This window comes from Synchiropus splendidus, chromosome 2 (assembly GCF_027744825.2).
Source record: "Synchiropus splendidus isolate RoL2022-P1 chromosome 2, RoL_Sspl_1.0, whole genome shotgun sequence".
Classification (NCBI taxonomy): domain Eukaryota; kingdom Metazoa; phylum Chordata; class Actinopteri; order Syngnathiformes; family Callionymidae; genus Synchiropus; species Synchiropus splendidus.
This window is the reverse complement of record NC_071335.1, coordinates 25,865,099-25,886,001: the sequence shown is the minus strand read 5'-3', so window position 1 is coordinate 25,886,001 and position 20,903 is coordinate 25,865,099. Positions and strand designations below refer to the sequence as shown.

At 45.2% G+C, this 20,903-nt stretch overlaps 1 protein-coding gene across 4 annotated transcripts in view; it reads left to right on the top strand.

Moving 5' to 3' along the window:
- Window positions 1-19,549, top strand: part of LOC128755048 (protein phosphatase 1 regulatory subunit 29-like) — a 221,333-nt gene extending 201,784 nt beyond the window's left edge. For all 4 annotated transcript variants that reach the window (XM_053858246.1, XM_053858248.1, XM_053858245.1 and 1 more), the window contains 4 exons: window positions 2,907-3,372; window positions 4,227-4,376; window positions 4,664-5,658; window positions 6,301-19,549. In XM_053858246.1, coding sequence (XP_053714221.1) covers window positions 3,181-3,372; window positions 4,227-4,376; window positions 4,664-5,658; window positions 6,301-7,846 — 2,883 coding nt within the window. In that variant the 5' untranslated portion in view covers window positions 2,907-3,180 and the 3' untranslated portion in view covers window positions 7,847-19,549. The remainder of the gene's footprint in view (window positions 1-2,906; window positions 3,373-4,226; window positions 4,377-4,663; window positions 5,659-6,300) is intronic.
- The last annotated feature ends 1,354 nt before the right edge of the window (window positions 19,550-20,903 follow it).

The window sequence follows — 20,903 nt, the reverse complement described above, 5'->3', positions numbered from 1 at the left end:
GTAAAGTAAATAAATAAGATAGAGGTGTGTAGGTAAAAATACGTTGGAATAAAGTGAGTTCATATCACTGTGACCTGTGGTTGTTTCAGGAATATACAGCCCAATGAACAAAAGATCTTTGAATATTTATGCTTTGTTGGTATTTATTTATGCTTTGTTCATGTTGGTATTGCTGTTCACCAACATATCCATCGGGGGCAGCCCAGAGTCAAAGGTTTATGGCAACAACAAAGTACAAAACCAACATGGCAACGGTGGAAGAAGTATTGATCATGTACCTCTTGCTCAAAAGACGAAACAGAAGCAGCGTTGTAGCAGGCGGTGGTCAGTGGTCAGTGAGGCCATACAATATATCGCTGCTGGGTGACGGAGAATTTCCTCCACTGGTATGTCTTCTTCGTGTCTCATATGGCACACTGCCCCCCACGGTGTCAGGTGGTATTGCTCCGTTTGGTCTGTATTTGTAACCTTTGTGGAAACGTGCAGAAATGCGGAGGAAATGAAGAAGCATCTGATCGTATCCGGATCGTAATGTAACGTTGAGTGTAAATGGGCCTTTAGAGGATTTTTCAGGGCTGTGGGAAGTCTGGGCCCCTGAAAAACTACAAGTAAATAAGCAAACTGTGGGGAAATAAACAGCTGTCTTGGTACATATGATTTCAATTGCTGCAGAGTGGAAATGGCATGAGGTCATTGCGCTATTCTGCTTTGAATCGGTCTCTTTCTGTTTCTAGAAACAAGAGAATAGCCATAAAATATGTGCGTGGGTGTCACAAGCTGACCTGGAGCCTCCATATTTGTGTAGTAAACTGCTGAAATTGATGCAACATCTGTCTATAAGTTCACATTCCGTTAGTCTCCGGAAGGGTATCAGCACCTGGAACCATTAAATGAAACAGAACTTCATCGGGCGGTCCATCCCAGGAGGCGGTTGATATCAATATTGGAGCTGAAACCGCAGCACGAGTGGGATGTAGCGAATAGGAAGCCGTCATTTGCATGTACAGTAGCTTTATTGATGTTGGAGAAACGTTGCTGAGGTACTGAGTGTATTCCCCAGGGAGCAGTTGCGAGCCGAACAGTGTACGCAGCTCTGAACATTATGCACAGCACAACTAGTCGACCACATCTAACGGCGGAACTCTTCCTGCAGCTTCACAAGGGCGAACATTAAAGAGAAGTGCACGGTGAAGGGAGAAAGATGAGCATCACTGATAATGCTTTCACGAAAAATGATTTTACGATAAGCTTCGGAACTTATTGTAAAATCATTTTTCATGGAAACATTTGCTTCACAATGTACCTTGAAACGTTTGTACAGTGCCTTTTATTGGAGATTATTCTGAGCCACTTCAGCAGAGTTCGATCCGTGTTGCGGAGACTCACTTAGATTTGTTGGACTCGGTTACATATAACAGTAGGGGTGGGCGGTGAAAGTCGTCGCCAACAATGCTACCATGAATGAAAATAGTTTCTTTTGACACCAGAGAGAGGAAGTTCGGACTCCTCACCGCAATGCTGCCAGCCGTCTTTGCTTTTGTCTGTGCAAGTTGTCGGCAGCGAAGCAGTCTAATGAGCACAGACCTTCCCTGCCTCAAGCCGACTCCATTCCCCGGCCGCCTCTTGCAGGTCCAGTGCCCGAAGAGATGTCTCCTCCGTGCTGCAGCCCAGCGAAGCGCTCCCCTCTTCACACCCTCCTTTAGCGGTCTCCAAGTGAAAACTCATTCCCACCAGGTCATACGTCTTACTGTAATGACTTCACAAGTGCAGGAGGCTCATTTTACAGTCATGCTGAGCCAATCTTCTCACTGGAATAAAATCAACCAATCACAGAGAGAGAAATTAAACTTTCACGTCTCATGTGGTGGAAAAAAAACCCCAGTTAATATTGGACTTTATTCTTACTGGACTCCTAAGTGAGCACAATAATCCCAAATTAGCATCGCTGATAAAAGATGGATCGCCTCGACTAGTCGTGGTCACACTCAGATAAAACCGCCGCGTAAGTCCATTCATCTCACGCATGCATGGATGGCTGCGACACGGGGCCAAATGGAAGGCCCAGCGTGACGAAATGCACTCATCAATATGACTTTATGGAGTCAACGGAGGTCGTAAAAGGCCTTGGGTTCCGACGGTGATGAGAATTGACCAGAGGGTTTAACCAGTAGGACATGAGGAAGAAGGTGGCGACCAGCTGTCAGAGATGTGGTTACCTTCAACTAGACTGGAGAACCGGCCTTGCTGTCAGTACAAGGTGACTTCTGTGTACTTTAATGAGTTCTTACTGTCATTTTTATGACTCAGGGAATTAAAACTTTAGGAAAATAAATTAGCAAATTTAGAGCTGCATAATATTTTACGCCGGATCAGAGTCTAATCCTCCGTTAATCCCTTATGATAGGTAAATAACTGAATGTCAGTGAGTCTGCTGTTTAAGAATGCAAATTGCCACAGCCCTCATCTGTTTTCACTTAGCCCGTCGTGTAGCGGGTCCCCGGAAAAAAAAAAAAAAACTCCGGCTGTTAAAATGAAATTGTATCGCAACGGAATCCCTGCTCGAGGGCCGGTGAAGTTTTTAAGCGACGGCACGAAACGGAAGAATCATTTGTTTGACGATGCAGGTTTTATAAGTGCTTCTCGTGAAATTGTTTTGCTTTTTTTTTATTAGTCGCTTGGTCTGGTTTTCATTTGTCCCTGTGAGCTTTATTTAGACTCAATTAAATAAGCATGAGGTCTAATGGATTTATATGTGATGCATTACCTTGAAGGGATTGAGTGTATTACAGCGTCGTAATTTTGCTGAAAAAAAAAAAAAATAACAGCAATGAATTGGCCCTTATCTTGTGATGCATGGACGGCGTGGCATATTGAAGAGTCCTAAAAATACCCTCCTTCTTTTCCAGGTGTTGCGTCGAGAGCGTTCTCTGCCCTGCAGTCAGGACGGACTTCTGTCAGAGGCCATGAGAACTCGCTGGGCGAACAATTCCCAAAAGCGCTTGACGTGGATTTCTTAGGATGGGAGCGGACTTGTCTGCCGTGCTGCTAGCTCGCCTGTTGTGATTACGTTGTCTCGTTTTTTTCACGAGCTTGAACTCGGCGCTCTGGACTTTTGCTGTCCCTTTGGATTTTAAATCTTGGTTGCTGCACCTGCGAAGGTGTCGTCTTTACACCCACACCATGGCCCTCCCTTTCTCCACCTGCCCGCTGCTTGTCTCCCTCCTGCTCCCGACGTTGCTGCTGCTGCCGCCGCTGCCGTCGGTGAACGCTGACTGTTGGCTGATCGAGGGGGATAAAGGCTACGTTTGGCTGGCTATCTGCAGCCAAAACCAGCCTCCGTACGAGACCATCCCTCAGCACATCAACAGCACAGTGAGTTGAATATTCTACTGCTCGTAGAAGTTTTGCCATTTCTTCCTTTATCACCTCGACCATACAAATATTAACTTCAGAATTCATTGTTGCCCTCAGAAAAAAAAACTCTCTGTCGCCCAGGACTCTCTTCGGAAATGTGAAACTGTATGGCTCTACAATAATAAATGTACTAAAACTAAATTCAGAGTGAGAGTTTAACACTCAAAAGTACACGAAGGTGAAAGAGGCCATATACACAACATACATATATTCTCGTCCTGACTTGCCCAGACATTTGGGGATTGGGATTGAAGGAAATGTGTGTTTTATTTGTGCGTGTATAGACGTACATGTGTGCAGCTACTGTGCCGGAGACAATGGTTCCGAGCTCCTTGCCCCTATTGTAAGTCGCCGTTGAAGTACTTGTAACAGGTGAAAATACGTTTCTGAGATTAGATACACTCAAACAACTTGCGAACTTGAGCTTGTAACCTTAGCAAGACGTGCTTTTTTCTGGTCTCAGTCAACCAGAGGCTAAGAGGGGGTTGAGGGTTAACTATCAGGACAACATCCTCACTGAAAGATATTGTCATCAGTGTTGTCGGGTTCATTTTATCCTAGTCGTCGGACTGTTTCTGTCCAACTGTGTAGGCTCCAGCACACCTCTCTAAGGGAGGGAAAGATTATGAATGAATATGACTTTTTGCGCTAGGGTTAGCTATTGTTCGTTGTTTGTGCCAATAAGACATGACAGTCTCAGAATCATTTCATTGAAATTCTCTCCTCCACTGTGCAAACTGTAGCTTGGTCTGTTGTTCGTGCTCCCTCACTCTGTCGTGCAGGTCAGCACCTGAATATTTTGTGCTCCGTAGGTCCATGATCTGAGGCTGAATGAGAACAAAATCAAGGCTGTGCTGCTCAATTCCATGTATCGCTTCACAAACCTGACGGACCTTAACCTCACCAAGAATGAGATCAGCTACATTGAGGACGGAGCCTTTTCCGGACAAGCCAACCTCCAGGTCGGTGGATGTGTAGCTCAATTTATTTTACTGGCTAGGAGTTCAGCTGCTATGGTCAGAGCTGGACATTGTGAGACCTCAGACAAATTCTCAATTTAGATGAAATATATTTCATGAATTTCAACATTGTTCCTGCCTTATTTTTATTATGTATATATTTATATTGTGTTTGGTTTTTTGCTTTGTAGAGTGTTGGTGCAGAACATGTATTGTTGTGAAAGAGACACATTTTGGAGCATGTCCCATAGAACAGGAAAAAAGACACTTCAACCCAAGTTTTGTTGCAGGTTCTCCAGCTGGGTTACAACAAGCTGACCAACCTGACCGAAGGCATATTGCGAGGACTGGGTCAGCTGCAGTGCCTCTTTCTTCAACACAATCTGATAGAGATCATTTCCTACAATGCCTTCTGGGAGAACCCCAATCTCAGCAGCTTGGACTTGTCATCGAACAAGTTAGCCCGTCTCGACCCGGCAACATTCAAGTCTCTCAACAGACTGATGGTTTGTGAGTTAGCTGGGAACCCTTTCCATTGTGTCTGCGACCTCTTCAACTTCCTCACGTGGCTGGAGGAGTTTAACAACGTCACGCACACCTACGATCGCCTCCAGTGTGAAACTCCACGGGAGCTGAACAGCTACCCACTTTTGAGCCCGATGCCTGGACACGGGCGAAACGCCAGAGTCATTCTTTCATCGAGGTGTCAAGATGGTATGATAATTCCTGGCATATCGTCCCCAGGTTCTGATCTTGATGGTTCAGGGATGGGTTACGACAACCCAGACCAAAGTCTTTTCTACCACACCACCATGTCGTCGACTGCCAATCCAACGTATAATCATCAGATTTCCATGAAGATTCAAACCATCTCAGTGAACGCAGTTTCTCTGCTGGTGCATATCCCTCAACCGTACAGTAAAATGTACGTCCTGGCCCAGTATAACCACACGGTTCTCATGGCTGAAATGCCGCTGAAGAAAAACAAAGAGTTTGTCACTGTTGACAAACTTAAGCCGCACACAAATTACACTTTCTGCGTGGCTTCAAAAAGCAGGCCGCACCACTACAACCACACGTGTATGTCGTTCACCACTCGTGCGGCCGGACCTGAGGATCACCGGAGCAATCCGTCCACTATGACTCACTACATCATGACCATTCTTGGGTGCCTTTTCGGCATGGTCATTGTGCTGGGATTTGTGTACTACTGTCTCAGAAGACGGCGCATCCAGGAAGAGAAGGAGAAGGCCATCAGCGTGAAGAAAACAATTCTGGAAATGAGGTAACGTATAGATTTGTGGTGATATATTTTTTTCTTTTCTGCATTTTTCGTCATGGCTTTAAAGCAGGATCACTGTTTTTCCTTATGACAACCAGCCTATGGCCTCTGACATACTTGGTTTTAGTAATAGTTGCCCAAGAACTGGTTCATGATCCTTCATTTCCAGTTATCTAGCTGCGCATCCAATATCCCACTCTCCTTTTTTCGGGGCGGGGGTTTCCCATGATGGGTTGCCACAACAAGTTGGCATCCTTTGGGTCTCTATTTCTGGGTTGCAAGGCTTAAATCTCTCTTGGGATTCTTACAGTCTGCTGTTCGGGTGGCTGGAGTTTCCAAATGTGTGGTTCTCCAGTCCCTCAATTCAGACACTTTTGTCACAGGAGATGCCCACCATGGCAAAGTGTTGAAACAGGACGAAGCAAAAATAGCTGCCGTCCTTTTTTAAATTATAATCCTGCCTTGAATAGTTGAACACATGACTTCCTCTGAACAGTAGAAGCAAAACCAAATTTGGTAAAGGCTATAAACGTCATATTTTCAAAACACATTCTTAAAGAATATTGTCTTCTTTTCTTACACAACCAGTTGGTCATTTATCTTTATTTCTATTCTCACGGTGTGTTTTTGTCTTGCGCTGCACAGGTATGGACCAGAGGCAGCTGCAGCTGTGGCGAATGACCCGAGTGCCATGCAGCGTCTACAAGAGCAGTCCCATCACCCACATCACCACGGCGGATCTGGTGGCAAGCTTTCCCAGTCCGCCTCCTCCAGTACCGGCATGCTTCATGGTTCTACTAACACTACTTCCTCCCGCCTCTCGACCTTGCCACAAGTGGAAAAAATGGCGTCTGCATTTGGTGAAGCGGTGACGGGGAAAGGGAATTACCTGGATGTAAGGACTGCTGGTGTGGCGGGAGAAGTCAGGGAGGGTGGAATGCCGGCAGGAGGGGCCAGTATTGGAGGGGAAGTGGTCATGGATTTGAGAAACGGGCTTGAAAATGGAACGGAGGCAGGGGAGGACTCCGATGACGACGGCCGGGGTTCAGCATCCGAGATATCCACCATTGCAAAGGAAGTGGACAAGGTGAATCAGATCATTAACAACTGTATCGATGCCCTTAAACTGGATGCCTCTGCGAATGCCACCGCAGCTGAGGGGGCCAGCTCTGCTCAGCCACAGGCTTGCATGACATCCCTACCCCGAAATTTACTGCCTCTTTCTCCAGGAATCTCCGGAGATCAGGTTATGGCCTCTTCACCAAAGGTTCACCCCAAGTCTCATCCCCAGCCCCAAAGTCAGCCACACCCTCAGATTCATCCTCAACTACATCATCAGCCCCATCCTCCTTCGATGGCCCCAGTGCCCTTGGTGATGCCCTTGTCTGAGCGGCCAGGCATCAGTGGCGGGGGGTTCCTTTCCCCTCCGTACCGTGACCCACCGCCAGCTAATGCAGTGCGAGGCCCTCAAAGGCAATTGAGTGCGGACAGCGCTGTCTCGAAAAATCGCAGTGGAGCCAATTCTGCTGGATCTGTCAAAAACCCGAGGGTTTATAATATGGATGTGCATGAAAAACGAGGGGATCCTCCAAAGTACCCGACAGAAAAGAGCAGTCCCGTGGGATGTGACAGCGGTGGGGGAACTGGAGTAGGAAGTGGAGTTGCAGGCTGCAACGTCAATGGCATGAGCAATGTAAATGGCAGCGGCGTGAGTGTGAACGGCAGTGGCATCAGCTGTAACGCTGGGAGTGGAGGTGGGGTGGTTGGCCCCAATAACCAGCAGAACCACCACTTGGAGGTTCAGCCGGATTACCACAGCTCGGAACACCGCCACTCATTTCCCGCGCTGTACTACGAGGATGGCAGTGACTCGCCCTTACCAACCCAAAAGGCCTCATTCCTTAAGCCCCTGGGGCGCAGCAAGAGGGACACCACAGCTGCTTACTCCCAGCTCTCACCCTCCCGTCACCATAGTTACAATTCTGGATACTCCTCCAGTCCAGAATACTCTTCGGAAAGTACGCTGCGGATCTGGGAGCGATTTCGACCTTACAAGAAAAACCCAAGGGAGGAGGCGTCTTATATAGCGGCAGGCCACGCCCTACGCAAGAAAGTGCAATTCGCCAAGGATGAAGACCTTCATGATATTTTGGACTACTGGAAGGGAGTTTCTGCCCAGCAGAAGCTGTAAGCAAAGGACGTCTACCGCACTGGATGCCAACAGCAGACAAAGAGGGCATACCTGTTGATGTAGCACCGTTTTTTCATCGAGTACTGGTCACTCCCATGATGCATCAGACGGATTTACCTGTTTCTTTCCAGTTCAATTGACAGATAAACTGTAGATTTTTCAGGCAGCGTCCTACAATTTGAATGTTGGCGGCTCTCAAATCAGTTGGCCTCCTCATACCTGGCACTTCAGTGCTTTCAAGCCTCTGCACTTTTCTTTTCCTGAATCTCCACTGATCAGCATGACATCCACAAGTGACAAGCAAATGTCTTCTACCTCATTACTTGCCTGGAGTAGACAAACTATCGCACCGTTCGCAGGCCTGGTCATCATTTGGAAACCCACCTCCATTCTGCACAACACTATTAAGTTGCCATTCAGAAAAACAATCTTTCCGCCTGCACCTGCTTTAGAATGGGGGCATCATTTCTGGAGATAATGAGGGAGCAGGATGAGAATTGTTTCGGGATGGTCTGAGTCTCCCACTCTGAATGAACATTAACTGATACTTATCAGGGTAATTTATGTTTCCTGGCAATTAGCCTGAGGAAGGGGGAGTCGGGAGGCTTTGTGTTCAGCGTGCTTATCGATTGGAAGCACCTAACAACATATGTTCTGCGGTGTGTGGGCATGGACACGCGGTTGAAAGTGCGGCGTGAGCGAGCGCGTGGGTGGACGACGGGTTTGATGACTCCCAGCTCCCGGTGTGCTGGATAAGCGGAAGGCTTAGGTGGAATTCTTTGCATATTGATAACAGCTTTACAGTCTACCACGATGAAGCAAACGCAAAACCTCAGCACTTCGGTCAATTTATCATTTATTAGGGAAAGGAAAAGGGGGGTTCCTTTGATAAGAGAAGCCAAGAAGAAAAAAAAAACATTGTTACAGTCAGAAAGAAAATACTTCCCGAGAGGTGATTCAGGTCGGCGAGGCGGATGTTAGATTGCTTCTGATGTAAGATTAGACATGTGCTGCAACTGCAACTTGTTTTGAACGCGCTTGCACGCTTCGGATGAAAGGTAGCACAGTGCTGGAGGTGTATCACTTCCAGATAGGAGCAGCCTTTGGAAGTGTATCAGACGCTTGTTGTGCAAGACAAACTACATGGTTAGTGGAGGTAAGACCTGAAGAGGAAACTGCACAGGACTCATCTTATGCCTGTAGTAACTGCTTTTTATTTGAATACAGTGACAGTTGCTGTTAGTTAAGAGCCAGGATAATTCGGAAAAAAATACCAGTTCACACACCCTCTACTTCCAGAGCCACAAGGCAGAATTGATCATGATGCTTGATCCTGTTTTCATCCAGATGTGTTGCTTAGTCGTCAGGCCTAGATATATGAAATGTCCAATGTAGTGACTCAACTCCCGAGTCATGAAAGACAGCAAAAGAAAACAACTCAGCCACAGATGGGAACCTTTTTATGCTTGTAATTCATGTCCTTTCTTGAGATTAGCAAACCCAAAAAATGCCCAGTCTTCAAGGAGCATTGTTGTCACTCAAACTTTGTTAGAGTTGCCAGGACAACCGCGACAAGTGGCCTGGCTGTCCAGTTGGGTCCAGTCTGACACAGAACCCTGCTGCATGTTAATGCATTGGGCTTTCAATTGACGTATTTGTACGCGCTCCACTACATCCTAACCTCCTTCTGAGCGCCACGTGGGACAGGAAACTTTGCGCCGTTGAAACACCCATGCGTCGACATGCAGCACAGGCCAACTTCTGCGTACAAAAGTCCACCTTTGTTACATCTAGCAGGGATTAGTGACCGGCAGGTGAGGCTTCATGAAACAGTGTCTCTGCTGTAAAATCTTGGGATTTGAACCACCATTTCATTTAAAACTTCACATCCATCTTTACCCAAGATCTTGTGCGCTCTGGAAATAAGGATACTGTTTCATGAAGCTTCATGAGCCCATCACTAGTGGAGATAGCAGGGATGCACCCTGGACTGATACCTGAACCTCCACAACAGACTTGTGGCAATGTGAAACAGTTCTCCTGCATCATCTTCTCTCAAACTCCGGACCTTTTGGTCGTTCTTGTTCTCCTCAAACTTCCCAGCTAAAATGGAGAACGATGAAGGTACATTAAACCATGAACTTGGTTTCTTTGCTCTTTTAAGGAAGATGGTTTTCAATATGATTATCAGGCGTGCAGTAGTCCGTGTAGTATCACGTGTGAGCCAGATATGAATCTTTTTAAAATCTAAAACTGCTTTCAAACCACTTGTTTTAGATTAGATTGGAACCATTTACGGAGAAATTTTCTTTAACTTTGAGTTTAGCTCTGCCTTCAAAGCACCATAGGATGGGAAGCACAAACCCTTATTACACGAGTGAATGACATCAATTGCTTCAGTTCCTTCCTGTAAGCCAAGATCTTCAAGGTTCAGCGCCTGAGATGAGGTAAAATCACTTGCAAAACTTGCGTTGACTGAAGTCGTAGTGTCATGTCATAGTGTGTTCTCAACTTGTTATCCTCATTCCTTCAACGGAACACAGCCTGCGTTGCGCTCACTTTCAGTTGAGCTCCTGCTTCCTCCTTTGCCTCTTAGTTTCTCGAAGACAATCAGAATTTGAAGACCAACAATCATCACCATCTTCATCACAACCAGGCCAACTTGTGATTCACCAAATGTCTTCTCCTGGAGTGTAAATGGTTATTTTGATGATGACGTATTGGAACATAAGAACATTGCGACAGGGTGGAACGGCGTCAGCCGTGGAGCCGAACTGGACTGTGTCAACGCCGTCTGCTGTTGAGACTGAATTTTATACTCTCTTGTGGGACTCAAGGAGGACTGACTCGCGGTGGAACTCAAGAGGACTTCAGAGAAACAGGACGTCCTTTGAGAAAGAAAAAACACAACAAAACTGGAGTAGATTCTACCGGTGGTCAACTGTGACAAACACACGACAAGAACACACACAACTCAAATGTAGAGAATCAATGAATATAATGTATGTGTTTGAATAGAGTAGAGTTAAACTATATGAACTTGAAATGTGAGACTACACACAGCTTATACTCTTCTCACACAAGCATACACACACTTGCCAACAACACAGACTTGATATTTGTATTCACGTTTACAGACAAAACTGGTCTTAAAGTGCCAAAACAGTCGTTTTTACGTGGCGGTGGAGGAGAGGAACCAAACATGAGTGGAAATGAACTGGACAGAAAGTGGCTTTTTCTTGTTGTGTACGCGTTTCTGTGTGTTCTGTTTGGAATCAATGTTATACTTGTCACGAGCTCAAATGTTGCACCTGCTGGCCACACACTTGCAGTGCCATTCTTCTGTTTGAGGTTCACATGTCCCTCTGATCTGTCTTTCCTGAATTAACAGACTTAGAATATGCTTTAACTTTATCTCACCTTGCATGTCAAACAGTGGTTTTTATGGCGAAGATGGTGTCAGTCCTTCAAGTTCCGTGTCGGATAAGCGCTGCGTTTCAGTCCCTGAAACTTTCAAAACTTGGTCCCAGAGTGGTTCGATTTGAAAACAGGGTTTTTCATGTTAACACAGTGTTGTGTGTTCTAATCTCAACTGTCAGTTGTCATGACTTTTGTATGTGTTGGCAAACAGTTGAGGCAGTTGAACTCCTCTTTTCATAAATCACAATCTAACAAAATATTTATATAATTACACCTACATTCATTTAAAATCAAAATAAGTATAACAAGAAAGTCAAGAGCGTCACTTTGTTTTTTTGGAGTTGAGGGAGACAATGTTTATAATGACTGTTGAAGCATCTGCGACACAGACTTATTACATTTGAAGTGAAATCTTATCTAAATCCTTTAGTGACACTTTCTGACCGCTCGAGGCCACCGTCGATCCGAGTACTTGCGCTATCTGCTTGAACAGCTTCGGTTTATCCTGAACCGACTGTGTTTATGGGTCACTTTTTTTCAAGGTGGCATGTGAAAGGAGGAGCAAAGAACAATTTCTTCTTCTTCTTGTACGTTGCATTCAATAGTAATGAATGAATCACGACTCATCACAGTTGAATATTTGATCCCAGAATGATGAAACTGAAGAGGAAGTTGTACGCACAAACACCAGGGAGGAAGCGCTTCAGCGATGAGCGCAATCTTTGCGGTAATAACTCCGAGGGATGCGGTTGTTGCTTTGATGCCTCGGGTTCACAGGAAAAGCACCTTCGTCGTAATGTAGTCCCAGGCTTCTTCGTGCTTTGTGTGCGCACGTGTGTCGAAGCCTGTTCCTGTATGTCGTCTCCTTTAACTGAGCTGCCGCGCTTCAGTGTGCTTGAGTGAGTTCTCTGCTTGAGAATGGCAGTTTAATGATTCAGCTGTGTGGCGCGCGCGCAGGATTTTGTTTTCCCGCCAGTCGAGAGGGAAATGGCTGTCACCGGAGAGATGGCTGAGACTATCTGAAACATTTTTAATTAATCTGCCTTCTCAGTCTGCGCCGCCTTTCATTGAGGCCCAGCGCGTTCTCCCTCTCGCGCTCCCTCACTCTGAGACTCCGTTTCTTGAACGCCAGTCAAAAGCACGTCACGATGACATGATCAAAATGCACAGCATCATTAGACACACACACACGTGTGTTACTGCTATCAGCTCAGCGTCGCACAAGGCTTCCCTGAGAAGGCTGGGACGGAGGAGCGCTAAGTCACAAGCTGGTTTTTGTGAGGTTTACACAGCCACGACCATGTTAGCGGACCTTCCTCCTGCAAGGGCAACCAGTAAGTCCAACTACAAAGACGCACGTTTTTGGGTGATAAGACTTGTCATTTATCCATCCTAACTCAAAAATAAATAAAAATAAATTGTTTCCTACTGTTGAAATCGCACCCGACCCAACTGTGCCTGCTAGTTGGCAGAGTTGCCAGCGATCACACGGTTCTGTGAGGGAGGGATACGTTTCAGTTATGGTTCATCAGACACATCATTTTGGCGACCCTGACTGAAGCTAATGGCTAACTGAGGTAGCATATATGCTGTACAATGATACCAAATTCATTATGAAACTATGTTACCGTCCTCAGTCCACATCCGAACCCCAACCATAGACTCATGAAAGGGACGGTTACAGCGTTTTGAACAAGGGGGCGCTCAAAGAATAAGCTATAGAAAAGGTAAACCGACTGACTGCACAGTGTATACATCATTCATTTTCTACAGCAGCTTGTTTTTCAAGTCTGACCCGTATTTTTTGAAGCCTTTTATTTCAGTTTTTCTCGGCGAGAGACATTGTCGTGACTGCTCGTAACGCTAGTGACTATGTCTATATTAGCGTTTCATTTTTCGTTTGTGTCACCTGCTTTCTGCTTTGTTTTCCACTCTGTTCACCTCTTTTTTTTCTCCTCCTTCATGTTTGTTCCAGTGTATGTCTCCTGCCAGGACGTGGCATAACTGTAGGCGGCAGGGTAATGAGAAGCTGAAGCCCTCCTTAACCAACCACCATCCCAAAAATAACAACAACAGCAACCCGTCTCTGCTGCTCTGAAGCAATCCATGACGGTCGTAGTGTTGACATGAGAAGTTCTGTGGCATACGGTGGCGTCTGCTGCCTGCCGTTCCTCTGCCTTGCTCCGTTTATTTGCAAAGGTGGAGCTTTATCAAGACCTCAGTTCCGCCTGGTGTTTCCATAGGTGAATTCTCTGTTTGAGTATACGCAAAGGGATGTTTCTAGATTCTATATTTCTTTGTAAACAGAGTCTTATAAAGCAGGAGGTTAAAGAAACTAGATACAACAGGAAGCAGGAACAGAAAATAAAAGCATGCAGGAAACAGCTGTTGTAGAGGATATTACTGTGTAGATAATGGATTGTGTAGGTGAAATGGAAATCACTTAGGTTAAAATATTATTATCCTTATTATTACAGTTTATGCCTGTAGGTTAAAGGGACAGGTGTGACAGGAAATGCCAAGTGATGAAGAAAAGAAAAGCATTTTAGAGCATTTTAAATGAGACACAATATAGGAATTTTACACTTAATGGTTTGCATCCAAAAATAGGCTGAAATATTTGCAATAAACATGATGAGACAACTGCAAGAACTGCATTTAAAATGGCAAATTATGAATCTTATAAATAGGAGTTTGTCAAGGATCCTAAAGTCCCCTCTGAGGAGCCATTAGCTCCGCTTCCGCCCACGTGGCCGGATCTCCGGAAAGTGGCTTAGTTTCTATTAGCCCCAGCAGGTTCCGTTTTTTTTCCTTGAACATCGCTTAGCTGAAAACTGGCTTGGTAATTGCAAAATTTAGTTCATAATCATAAAAGATGGTGGCTCCCTGGAGTTGAGTCCAAGTGAGTGGGGCTGCTGGAGGGGGTGGTGACGGGACACTTCGGTTGTGCCTCAATATTGGTGAGAGGAGCTGATTTACCAAGGGACAGAATGTGTTTAGAGAGAAAAGAGGAGCTGATTTAGAACACAGGATGGTGGGCTGGAATGTCTTTTCATTCTCAGAGGAACGTGGCAGTAGAATGACAGAAGGTTTAAAGACTTGGTTTGAGCCGCTGGAGAATTGACCTCAGACCTTCCAGCAGACCTGTGGGACTCACGGTGTCATGAAACCCACCTGCCAGCACATAAAGTAACAGGACTCCGTCGTTGAAACCTGTAGGATTCAGCCGTTACCCCGGTCGTAGTGAGTTAAAGTTAAGGTACATGTTTTGGCTTGATTTACATTTTCTATTTCATCCAAAGGTTGCGACGACCCTGTCAGGCGCTGAACCTCTCCGACACTGTCCCTCACCACATATTGTCAGTCACCTTCTGTCGTACGGGTCAGTCTGGTGGACCGCTGCCTGTGGTGTCACCACTGTAGGAGGGGAAACATTTGACTCAAAGTTAAGGTACATGTTTTGGCTTGATTTACATTTTCTATTTCATCCAAAGGTTGCGACGACCCTGTCAGGCGCTGAACCTCTCCGACACTGTCCCTCACCACATATTGTCAGTCACCTTCTGTCACGCACTTATTTATATCTAAATTCTATGGAAACAAAAAGCTGGGAACAAGACACTTTGGTGACTTTAGCTGAAGGTTCATCTTCCCTCTCCCTCGTGTCCATCTTGTTTCCCTGTGTTGCTGCTGAAATGATAGTGTTCCAGCAGGTTTATCAGTGTGCGGCAGTTCAGCAGCGCTAACAACAAAATGGACTGGTAGAGTTTGGCTGTGACTGAAAACACAGTGCCTGTCATTACTTGTGATTAGGACTCATCTATTCAGCGCAGGCTCTGTGTGTTTGAGGCTTCCGTGCTGTGACTCTACATAATGTTGATGCCCTGTTTGTGCTGACATGCTCGGCATTGTTTGAACAGCCAACGTATTGGTGTCTCCTGTTCAATACACTGTGAGACTCGCACAGTGGGGTGGTCTCCGCTGACCGATCCATTCGTCTGGTCCAGAAATGCACAGGATAGATTCAACAGAAAATCTAACACTGTATGAACGATTGGAAGCACTCGCCAGCCGGTTGTAGCTTTTCTAATTGGAGGACATGAAATATAATATCAAAAAGTGTTTTTATAGGTGGCTGTATTTGTGTATTTATGGGTTCAGTGAGTTTAGCAAGGTTAGAACCACTGCAGATTCTCGACCAGTTTGGATTCCTGCTGTAGAAAGGATGCAGTGAAATTCAGGGCCGAACAGGGCCGCTCTCTGGGAACAGACAAGTGTTTTCATGTTGGTACTCAACAGTTACGCAGTGAGGGATGGGTGTGTCTCGGAGGGATGAGGATCTAAAGTGGAGGACCCTGCTGGGAAGTGCAGAAAGTAAGAAGAGGTATGGATCAGTCGCTTTGAAATCATTCCCAACTTATGCAATCCCTCTGGAACAGACCCTCGGTTCGGATTGTTGTCTTTGTGAGCCCGTTCTTCAGGTCCAGACCTGTCACTGTCACTGCAATGGTCGAGGGGTCATGAAGCCATCATGTTCTCACTCAACAAATTGATGGTTGATGGTGATGGTGATATCAGTAAGCTGGGTTTCAATGCTTGTAATGTTGCTTGGTATATGTAGCACCTTATGCAACCATGACTTTGACTCGCGTTGCTGCTCAGTGACATCAAGTTGTGTGGTAAGATTGTACGGGTCAGTCCGGTGGACCGCTGCCTGTGGTGTCACCACTGTAGGAGGGGAAACATTTGACTCATTTGAAAGTCACCTGAGATGAAAGTTCCCTTTAATATGTTTCGTCTTAGCAGTGCAAACAGGCTGGTGAAACAGCCAGGATGTTGGTCAGACCTTGCACTACTGAGACCGTGGTTCTCAGGTGGAGCATTTGCACTGGGTGATCTTCTCTAGTGAGGGATCTACCTGCAGTGTTTTTCGTCATGAGGACCACTGGGGTTCCTCCAGGACAGACCGAGTTGGGGTGGGTGGCTTGTTCTGTATCCTCTAGGAAGACTTCCCACTGGGATGTTTCCGACATTCTCACCGGAAGGATGACCCCAGGCAGCTGTCTTCTTGTTTGCCCTGAAGAGTCCTCAGTATTCTTTAGGTTTCCTCTAAAGAATCCAGCACAGCTTCTTGAGAGTGAAACAGGGCAAGGCTGCCGTCTCTGCATTAACCAGGTGTTTGGTATTCCCGACCACACGCACACGCGCCTCTCCTGTGCCGGAACATTTGCAGCTCTATTACAACAGCCCGTTCCTCCGCCTTTGCTTTTAAGCAAACACAAATCAAGGTCGCACGCTGAGCCAAAAATATGCTGCTGATATCTTTTTATCTCCCCTGACAATGATGAAAGTCACGGTTTCATATGAATATATGTGACAAAGCAGCTTTCTGTGTGGGGGGGGGAAACAATCCCACTAATACATTAGCAAATTAAGGATTGGAGCACGCGCTGACGTCAAGTCCTCAGAAGTCAGAATGGTTTCCTCAGTTTCTGGAAATGAGAAGCTTATCACTTATGCCGTTCATATTCTTGCAAAAAAAATCCACAATAAATGATTTAATGTGGATTAATGCTGGGAAAGATTGTTGACAGTCTTTTAAGTTTATAACAAAATATCGTGCTTAAGTTGTTCATGGAGTTAAAGAGTCAAACGGTAAACTATTGTTATCTGCCCTTCAGGAGAAGCCGAGGTAGCTCGAGTCCAAACACACATTACAGACTCCCTCCAGGAGATGGCGATGTTACAGTCGCAGCTACTGAAGCAAGGCCAACCAGTCCCACTTCTGCAAGGCGCTGCCACTTTGTCCAATCACGCGACTTTCCCGACAACTCCACCTGTCATGTTAGTCTCCTTTCGTCCACCCCTCTACGTAGCATGGGCATCATCATATTTCCTCCCTCCGTGGTGAGATGAAGTTCCCGCAAATGTGGCTGCCAAATGATTCAGACTTGAACGATTGTGAATCCATTCATAAATGTCCAGATTCCCATGATAGAAATGTAGAACTCACTGTTGCAGCGTCACCCAAACATTATATGGGACGGACGTAAACAAACATGGCTGACCACCAGACCCATCTCCCTCCTGGCTGTTTCTGACCCTCTGACATCCCGACCGTGAGGAACGTATCTGCAGCTACTGTTTCAACTGACTTTACTGAGCCGCTGAACACCTCCGCTCACAAACACACATGAATCACTGTTCTTCTAGTCACTATTGATCGGTGAAGATGAATCTGTATTGACCTCATAAAAGATGTTTATGAACCACAGACCTTTTTTTTCATTCATTTTATTCATCAGTGAATTTTATTTACTTCCTGTATGGATGCCCCAATATTCAGACGAAACATGACTGCGACAACGTGGTGGATATTGTGGATATTATGAAATGAACTGCAAAAAAAAGGAAGAAAAATTCTATGAGCTCACTGTCATGTTGTGAGGTCATCACCAAGCAGCAAAACACGTGTTTATAGTGAATCTCATCGGTATCACAATAGATATTTTCACCTCAAGTGAGCCTCAGCTTTGCTTGTTTTTGCCTCATATTTGACAAACCGAAGAGTCAAATCCACTCTAAATGGCATTGTTCCCTCCAGCGTGGACGGAATGGTTAGAATTCCCGGGAGTTTGCTGGCAGACCTCAAGTCTGCCGTTTCTCACGGTGCTGAATATCCTCTCATATCAATGTGGACGGCCAACAATAGTCCATTAGACATTTGCTGGACAAGACAATGAACTCATTTCCCTGCACTGAGCTCTGGCTTTTAATCACAAAATTGGAAAAATATCACCAAGCTACTTTTCTAAAGTCACAATTAACTGCCTTCCACCTTCTTTCCTGCTTGCTCGACTTCCTTTCCACCACAAAAACGTTGAATTATACCAGGAAATGACCTCGGTATGAGGCAAAGTTTTCCTGATGTAGATCAGCTTTCTCTGAATGAATGGTTGAGACGTGCAGCTCGAGTCTTCTTCTGAATCGACAGTGGATCATTTGGTTTAAAAAGATCGCCGCCTGAAGGAAGCAGGTGACGCAGCAGCTTGTAGCGTTCGATTCGTTCGATTCATATGAATATATGCGATAAAGCATCTGTCTGTGGGGGGAACAAGCCCACAAACACATGAGCAAATGGATGATGACGTCACGTCCTCAGAAGTCAGTTTCCTCAGTTTGACTTGAAAACGTTTGTGATGTGAGCTACTTCCATCTGACTCACGACAACAGTTAGGTATTTATTTTCAGAGAATGTGGATGTGGATTTTTCCACAGATTGAGCTACATATCGATTCACACATTATAGTCTTTTCTTTTTTCTTCCTTTCCTGCTTCAAAGATAAATTTAATGGTTTGATTCTGAACCTCTCATATCCAATATTTTTCCTTTCCGTCTACAAATAAAGTGTGTGATAAACTCTGATTTGAGAAATACCAGACCACACTGGATCACTGAAAACAGTGTAGTACACATGCCCGGCCTGTAGGTGGTGCTGCAACACTCGGCAGAAAGACCGTGAGTTAATATTTCCAACTGGTGTTACATCACTAGTCGGTAGTTGTTTGTGTGTTTTGAAGACTTTTAGTTATCCAGACAAAACCTGTGTTTTCAAATCTATCCACTCTGGTATCGCCGCGTTGGGTGGGTAAATGTTTTGCTAGGAGAGTTGTCTTCACCCAGCTGACCTGAATCCGATCTACACCTCTTGCGTTTGGGTATTTTGAGCTCAGACATCAAGTCTTCGGGCCCCTGTTGCTGATGTGTTTCATAAGATTCCAGAATTCATTTTTACTTTTCCAAAATGTATCATTGCGTCCCTCAACAACATGTGAAGTTCAAACACTGTTTACCGATGAAATGAAGACTACTGAACACCCACGTGAACTGCAAACTCACACTGGGTCCGTGACTGGACGTGAACTCCAGAACCCGATCTCATTCAGATCAGAGGCGCATGCGACTCTCGCGACCTGCATGAAGACGAGTCCATCTCAACATCGTCGGCGTCTTCTGTGTGGACTGCTGTCCTGACTCATCGTCGGCAGCCGTAGCTCTTTTCTATCCAGCCTACTTTTTATCGTTCATTTCAACGTCGTCCGGTTGGTTTGACCCGCGACGCGTGTGACTTCACAGCCGTTTGGTTGCCTATGACGACGGTGTTGTGTGTGCGGAGGAACGTCAACACCATGAAAATCTGTGAATTTTGTACAAACTATAGGAACAAATGACTGTTTTTCTACAAAGCTTGTTATCTATATATGTTTCTTTGCGTCAGGCGAGGGGGGGTCAATACTCTATATGTTAACAGAGGAGGGAGGGGGGAGGGCTGGGGTATTTTTCTGTACATGGTCGGGGACTGTGCAATGGCTACTTGTAACTACTAAGAGAATCAAGAGTATAGAGGTGGAAAACTGTCCCGTATGAAATAAAGTGTTATATTTGCATGACTCCATGTTCTTCCTTGAGATTTCCTTCAGGTTTAGACTCAAAAATATTCTTCTTGTAGACAGAACTGAATCAGAGAGTCGTGGTTCTCTTTATTTTCTCTCTTTCTATCTTTATTTCAGCAGATTAAAACAGACGTTTCTGAGCTCCAAGGGGAAACGTCTTCGAGTCCTCTTGTTGTGGTTGTAATTATTGCTGGTTTTTACTGGCTTGGAATGGTGTACGCTCCGAGCGCAAACTGCCGAGTAATGACTTCCACGTTATTTAATAAGCAGTTTAATTGTTCCTCGGTCAGAGCTTCGGAGCGTCGCTGTTGTGGATATGAATTGTAAAATGAGTCCATAGACTCCAACTCGCCGGGAGGCGAAAGTGCAAATGAATTTATTTCACAGGCGATTTATCTCGACCTGGTTTTGTGGTCACGTCGGTGTTTGACACATCTCAAATGTAGGTCGGATGATCGTGCACACAACAGACGCAGGTCGCAGCATGAAAGAAATCGGAGAGAGCGTGACTCATCTTCACCTGAAATGTGTTTGAATGAGGGAAGGACAGGCTGAAGAGCGACTGTGTGTGGCGCCGGACTTGAAAAAGAGTCCTTCAAAACACTCAAGGTTAAAACTGCTTCATATTTATATTTATGTACAGTGGTACCTCGGTTCTCGACCACAATCCGTTCCAGACGGCCGTTCGAGAAGCGATTTGTTCGAGATCTGAATCGATTTTACCCATTACAATGAATGTTTGTTTGAATTTTATTTTATTTTATTTTATTTTATTTTATTTTATTTTATTTTATTTTATTTTATTTTATTTTATTTTATTTTGTTTTGTTTTGTTTTGTTTTGTTTTGTTTTGTTTCGTTTCGTTTCGTTTCGTTTCGTTTCGTTTCGTTTCGTTTCGTTTCGTTTCGTTTCGTTTCGTTTCGTTTCGTTTCGTTTCGTTTCGTTTCGTTTCGTTTCGTTTCGTTTCGTTTCGTTTCGTTTCGTTTCGTTTCGTTTCGTTTCGTTTCGTTTCGTTTCGTTTCGTTTCGTTTCGTTTCGTTTCGTTTCGTTTCGTTTCGTTTCGTTTTTGTTCACCTGCACGTTATTCCAAAGCACTTCCCTCATTGGTGGGATCCTCACTGACCACTGAACATGGCAATAAAGCTGATTCTGATATCTGCTTGCCAAAGCCTAACTTTTCCAT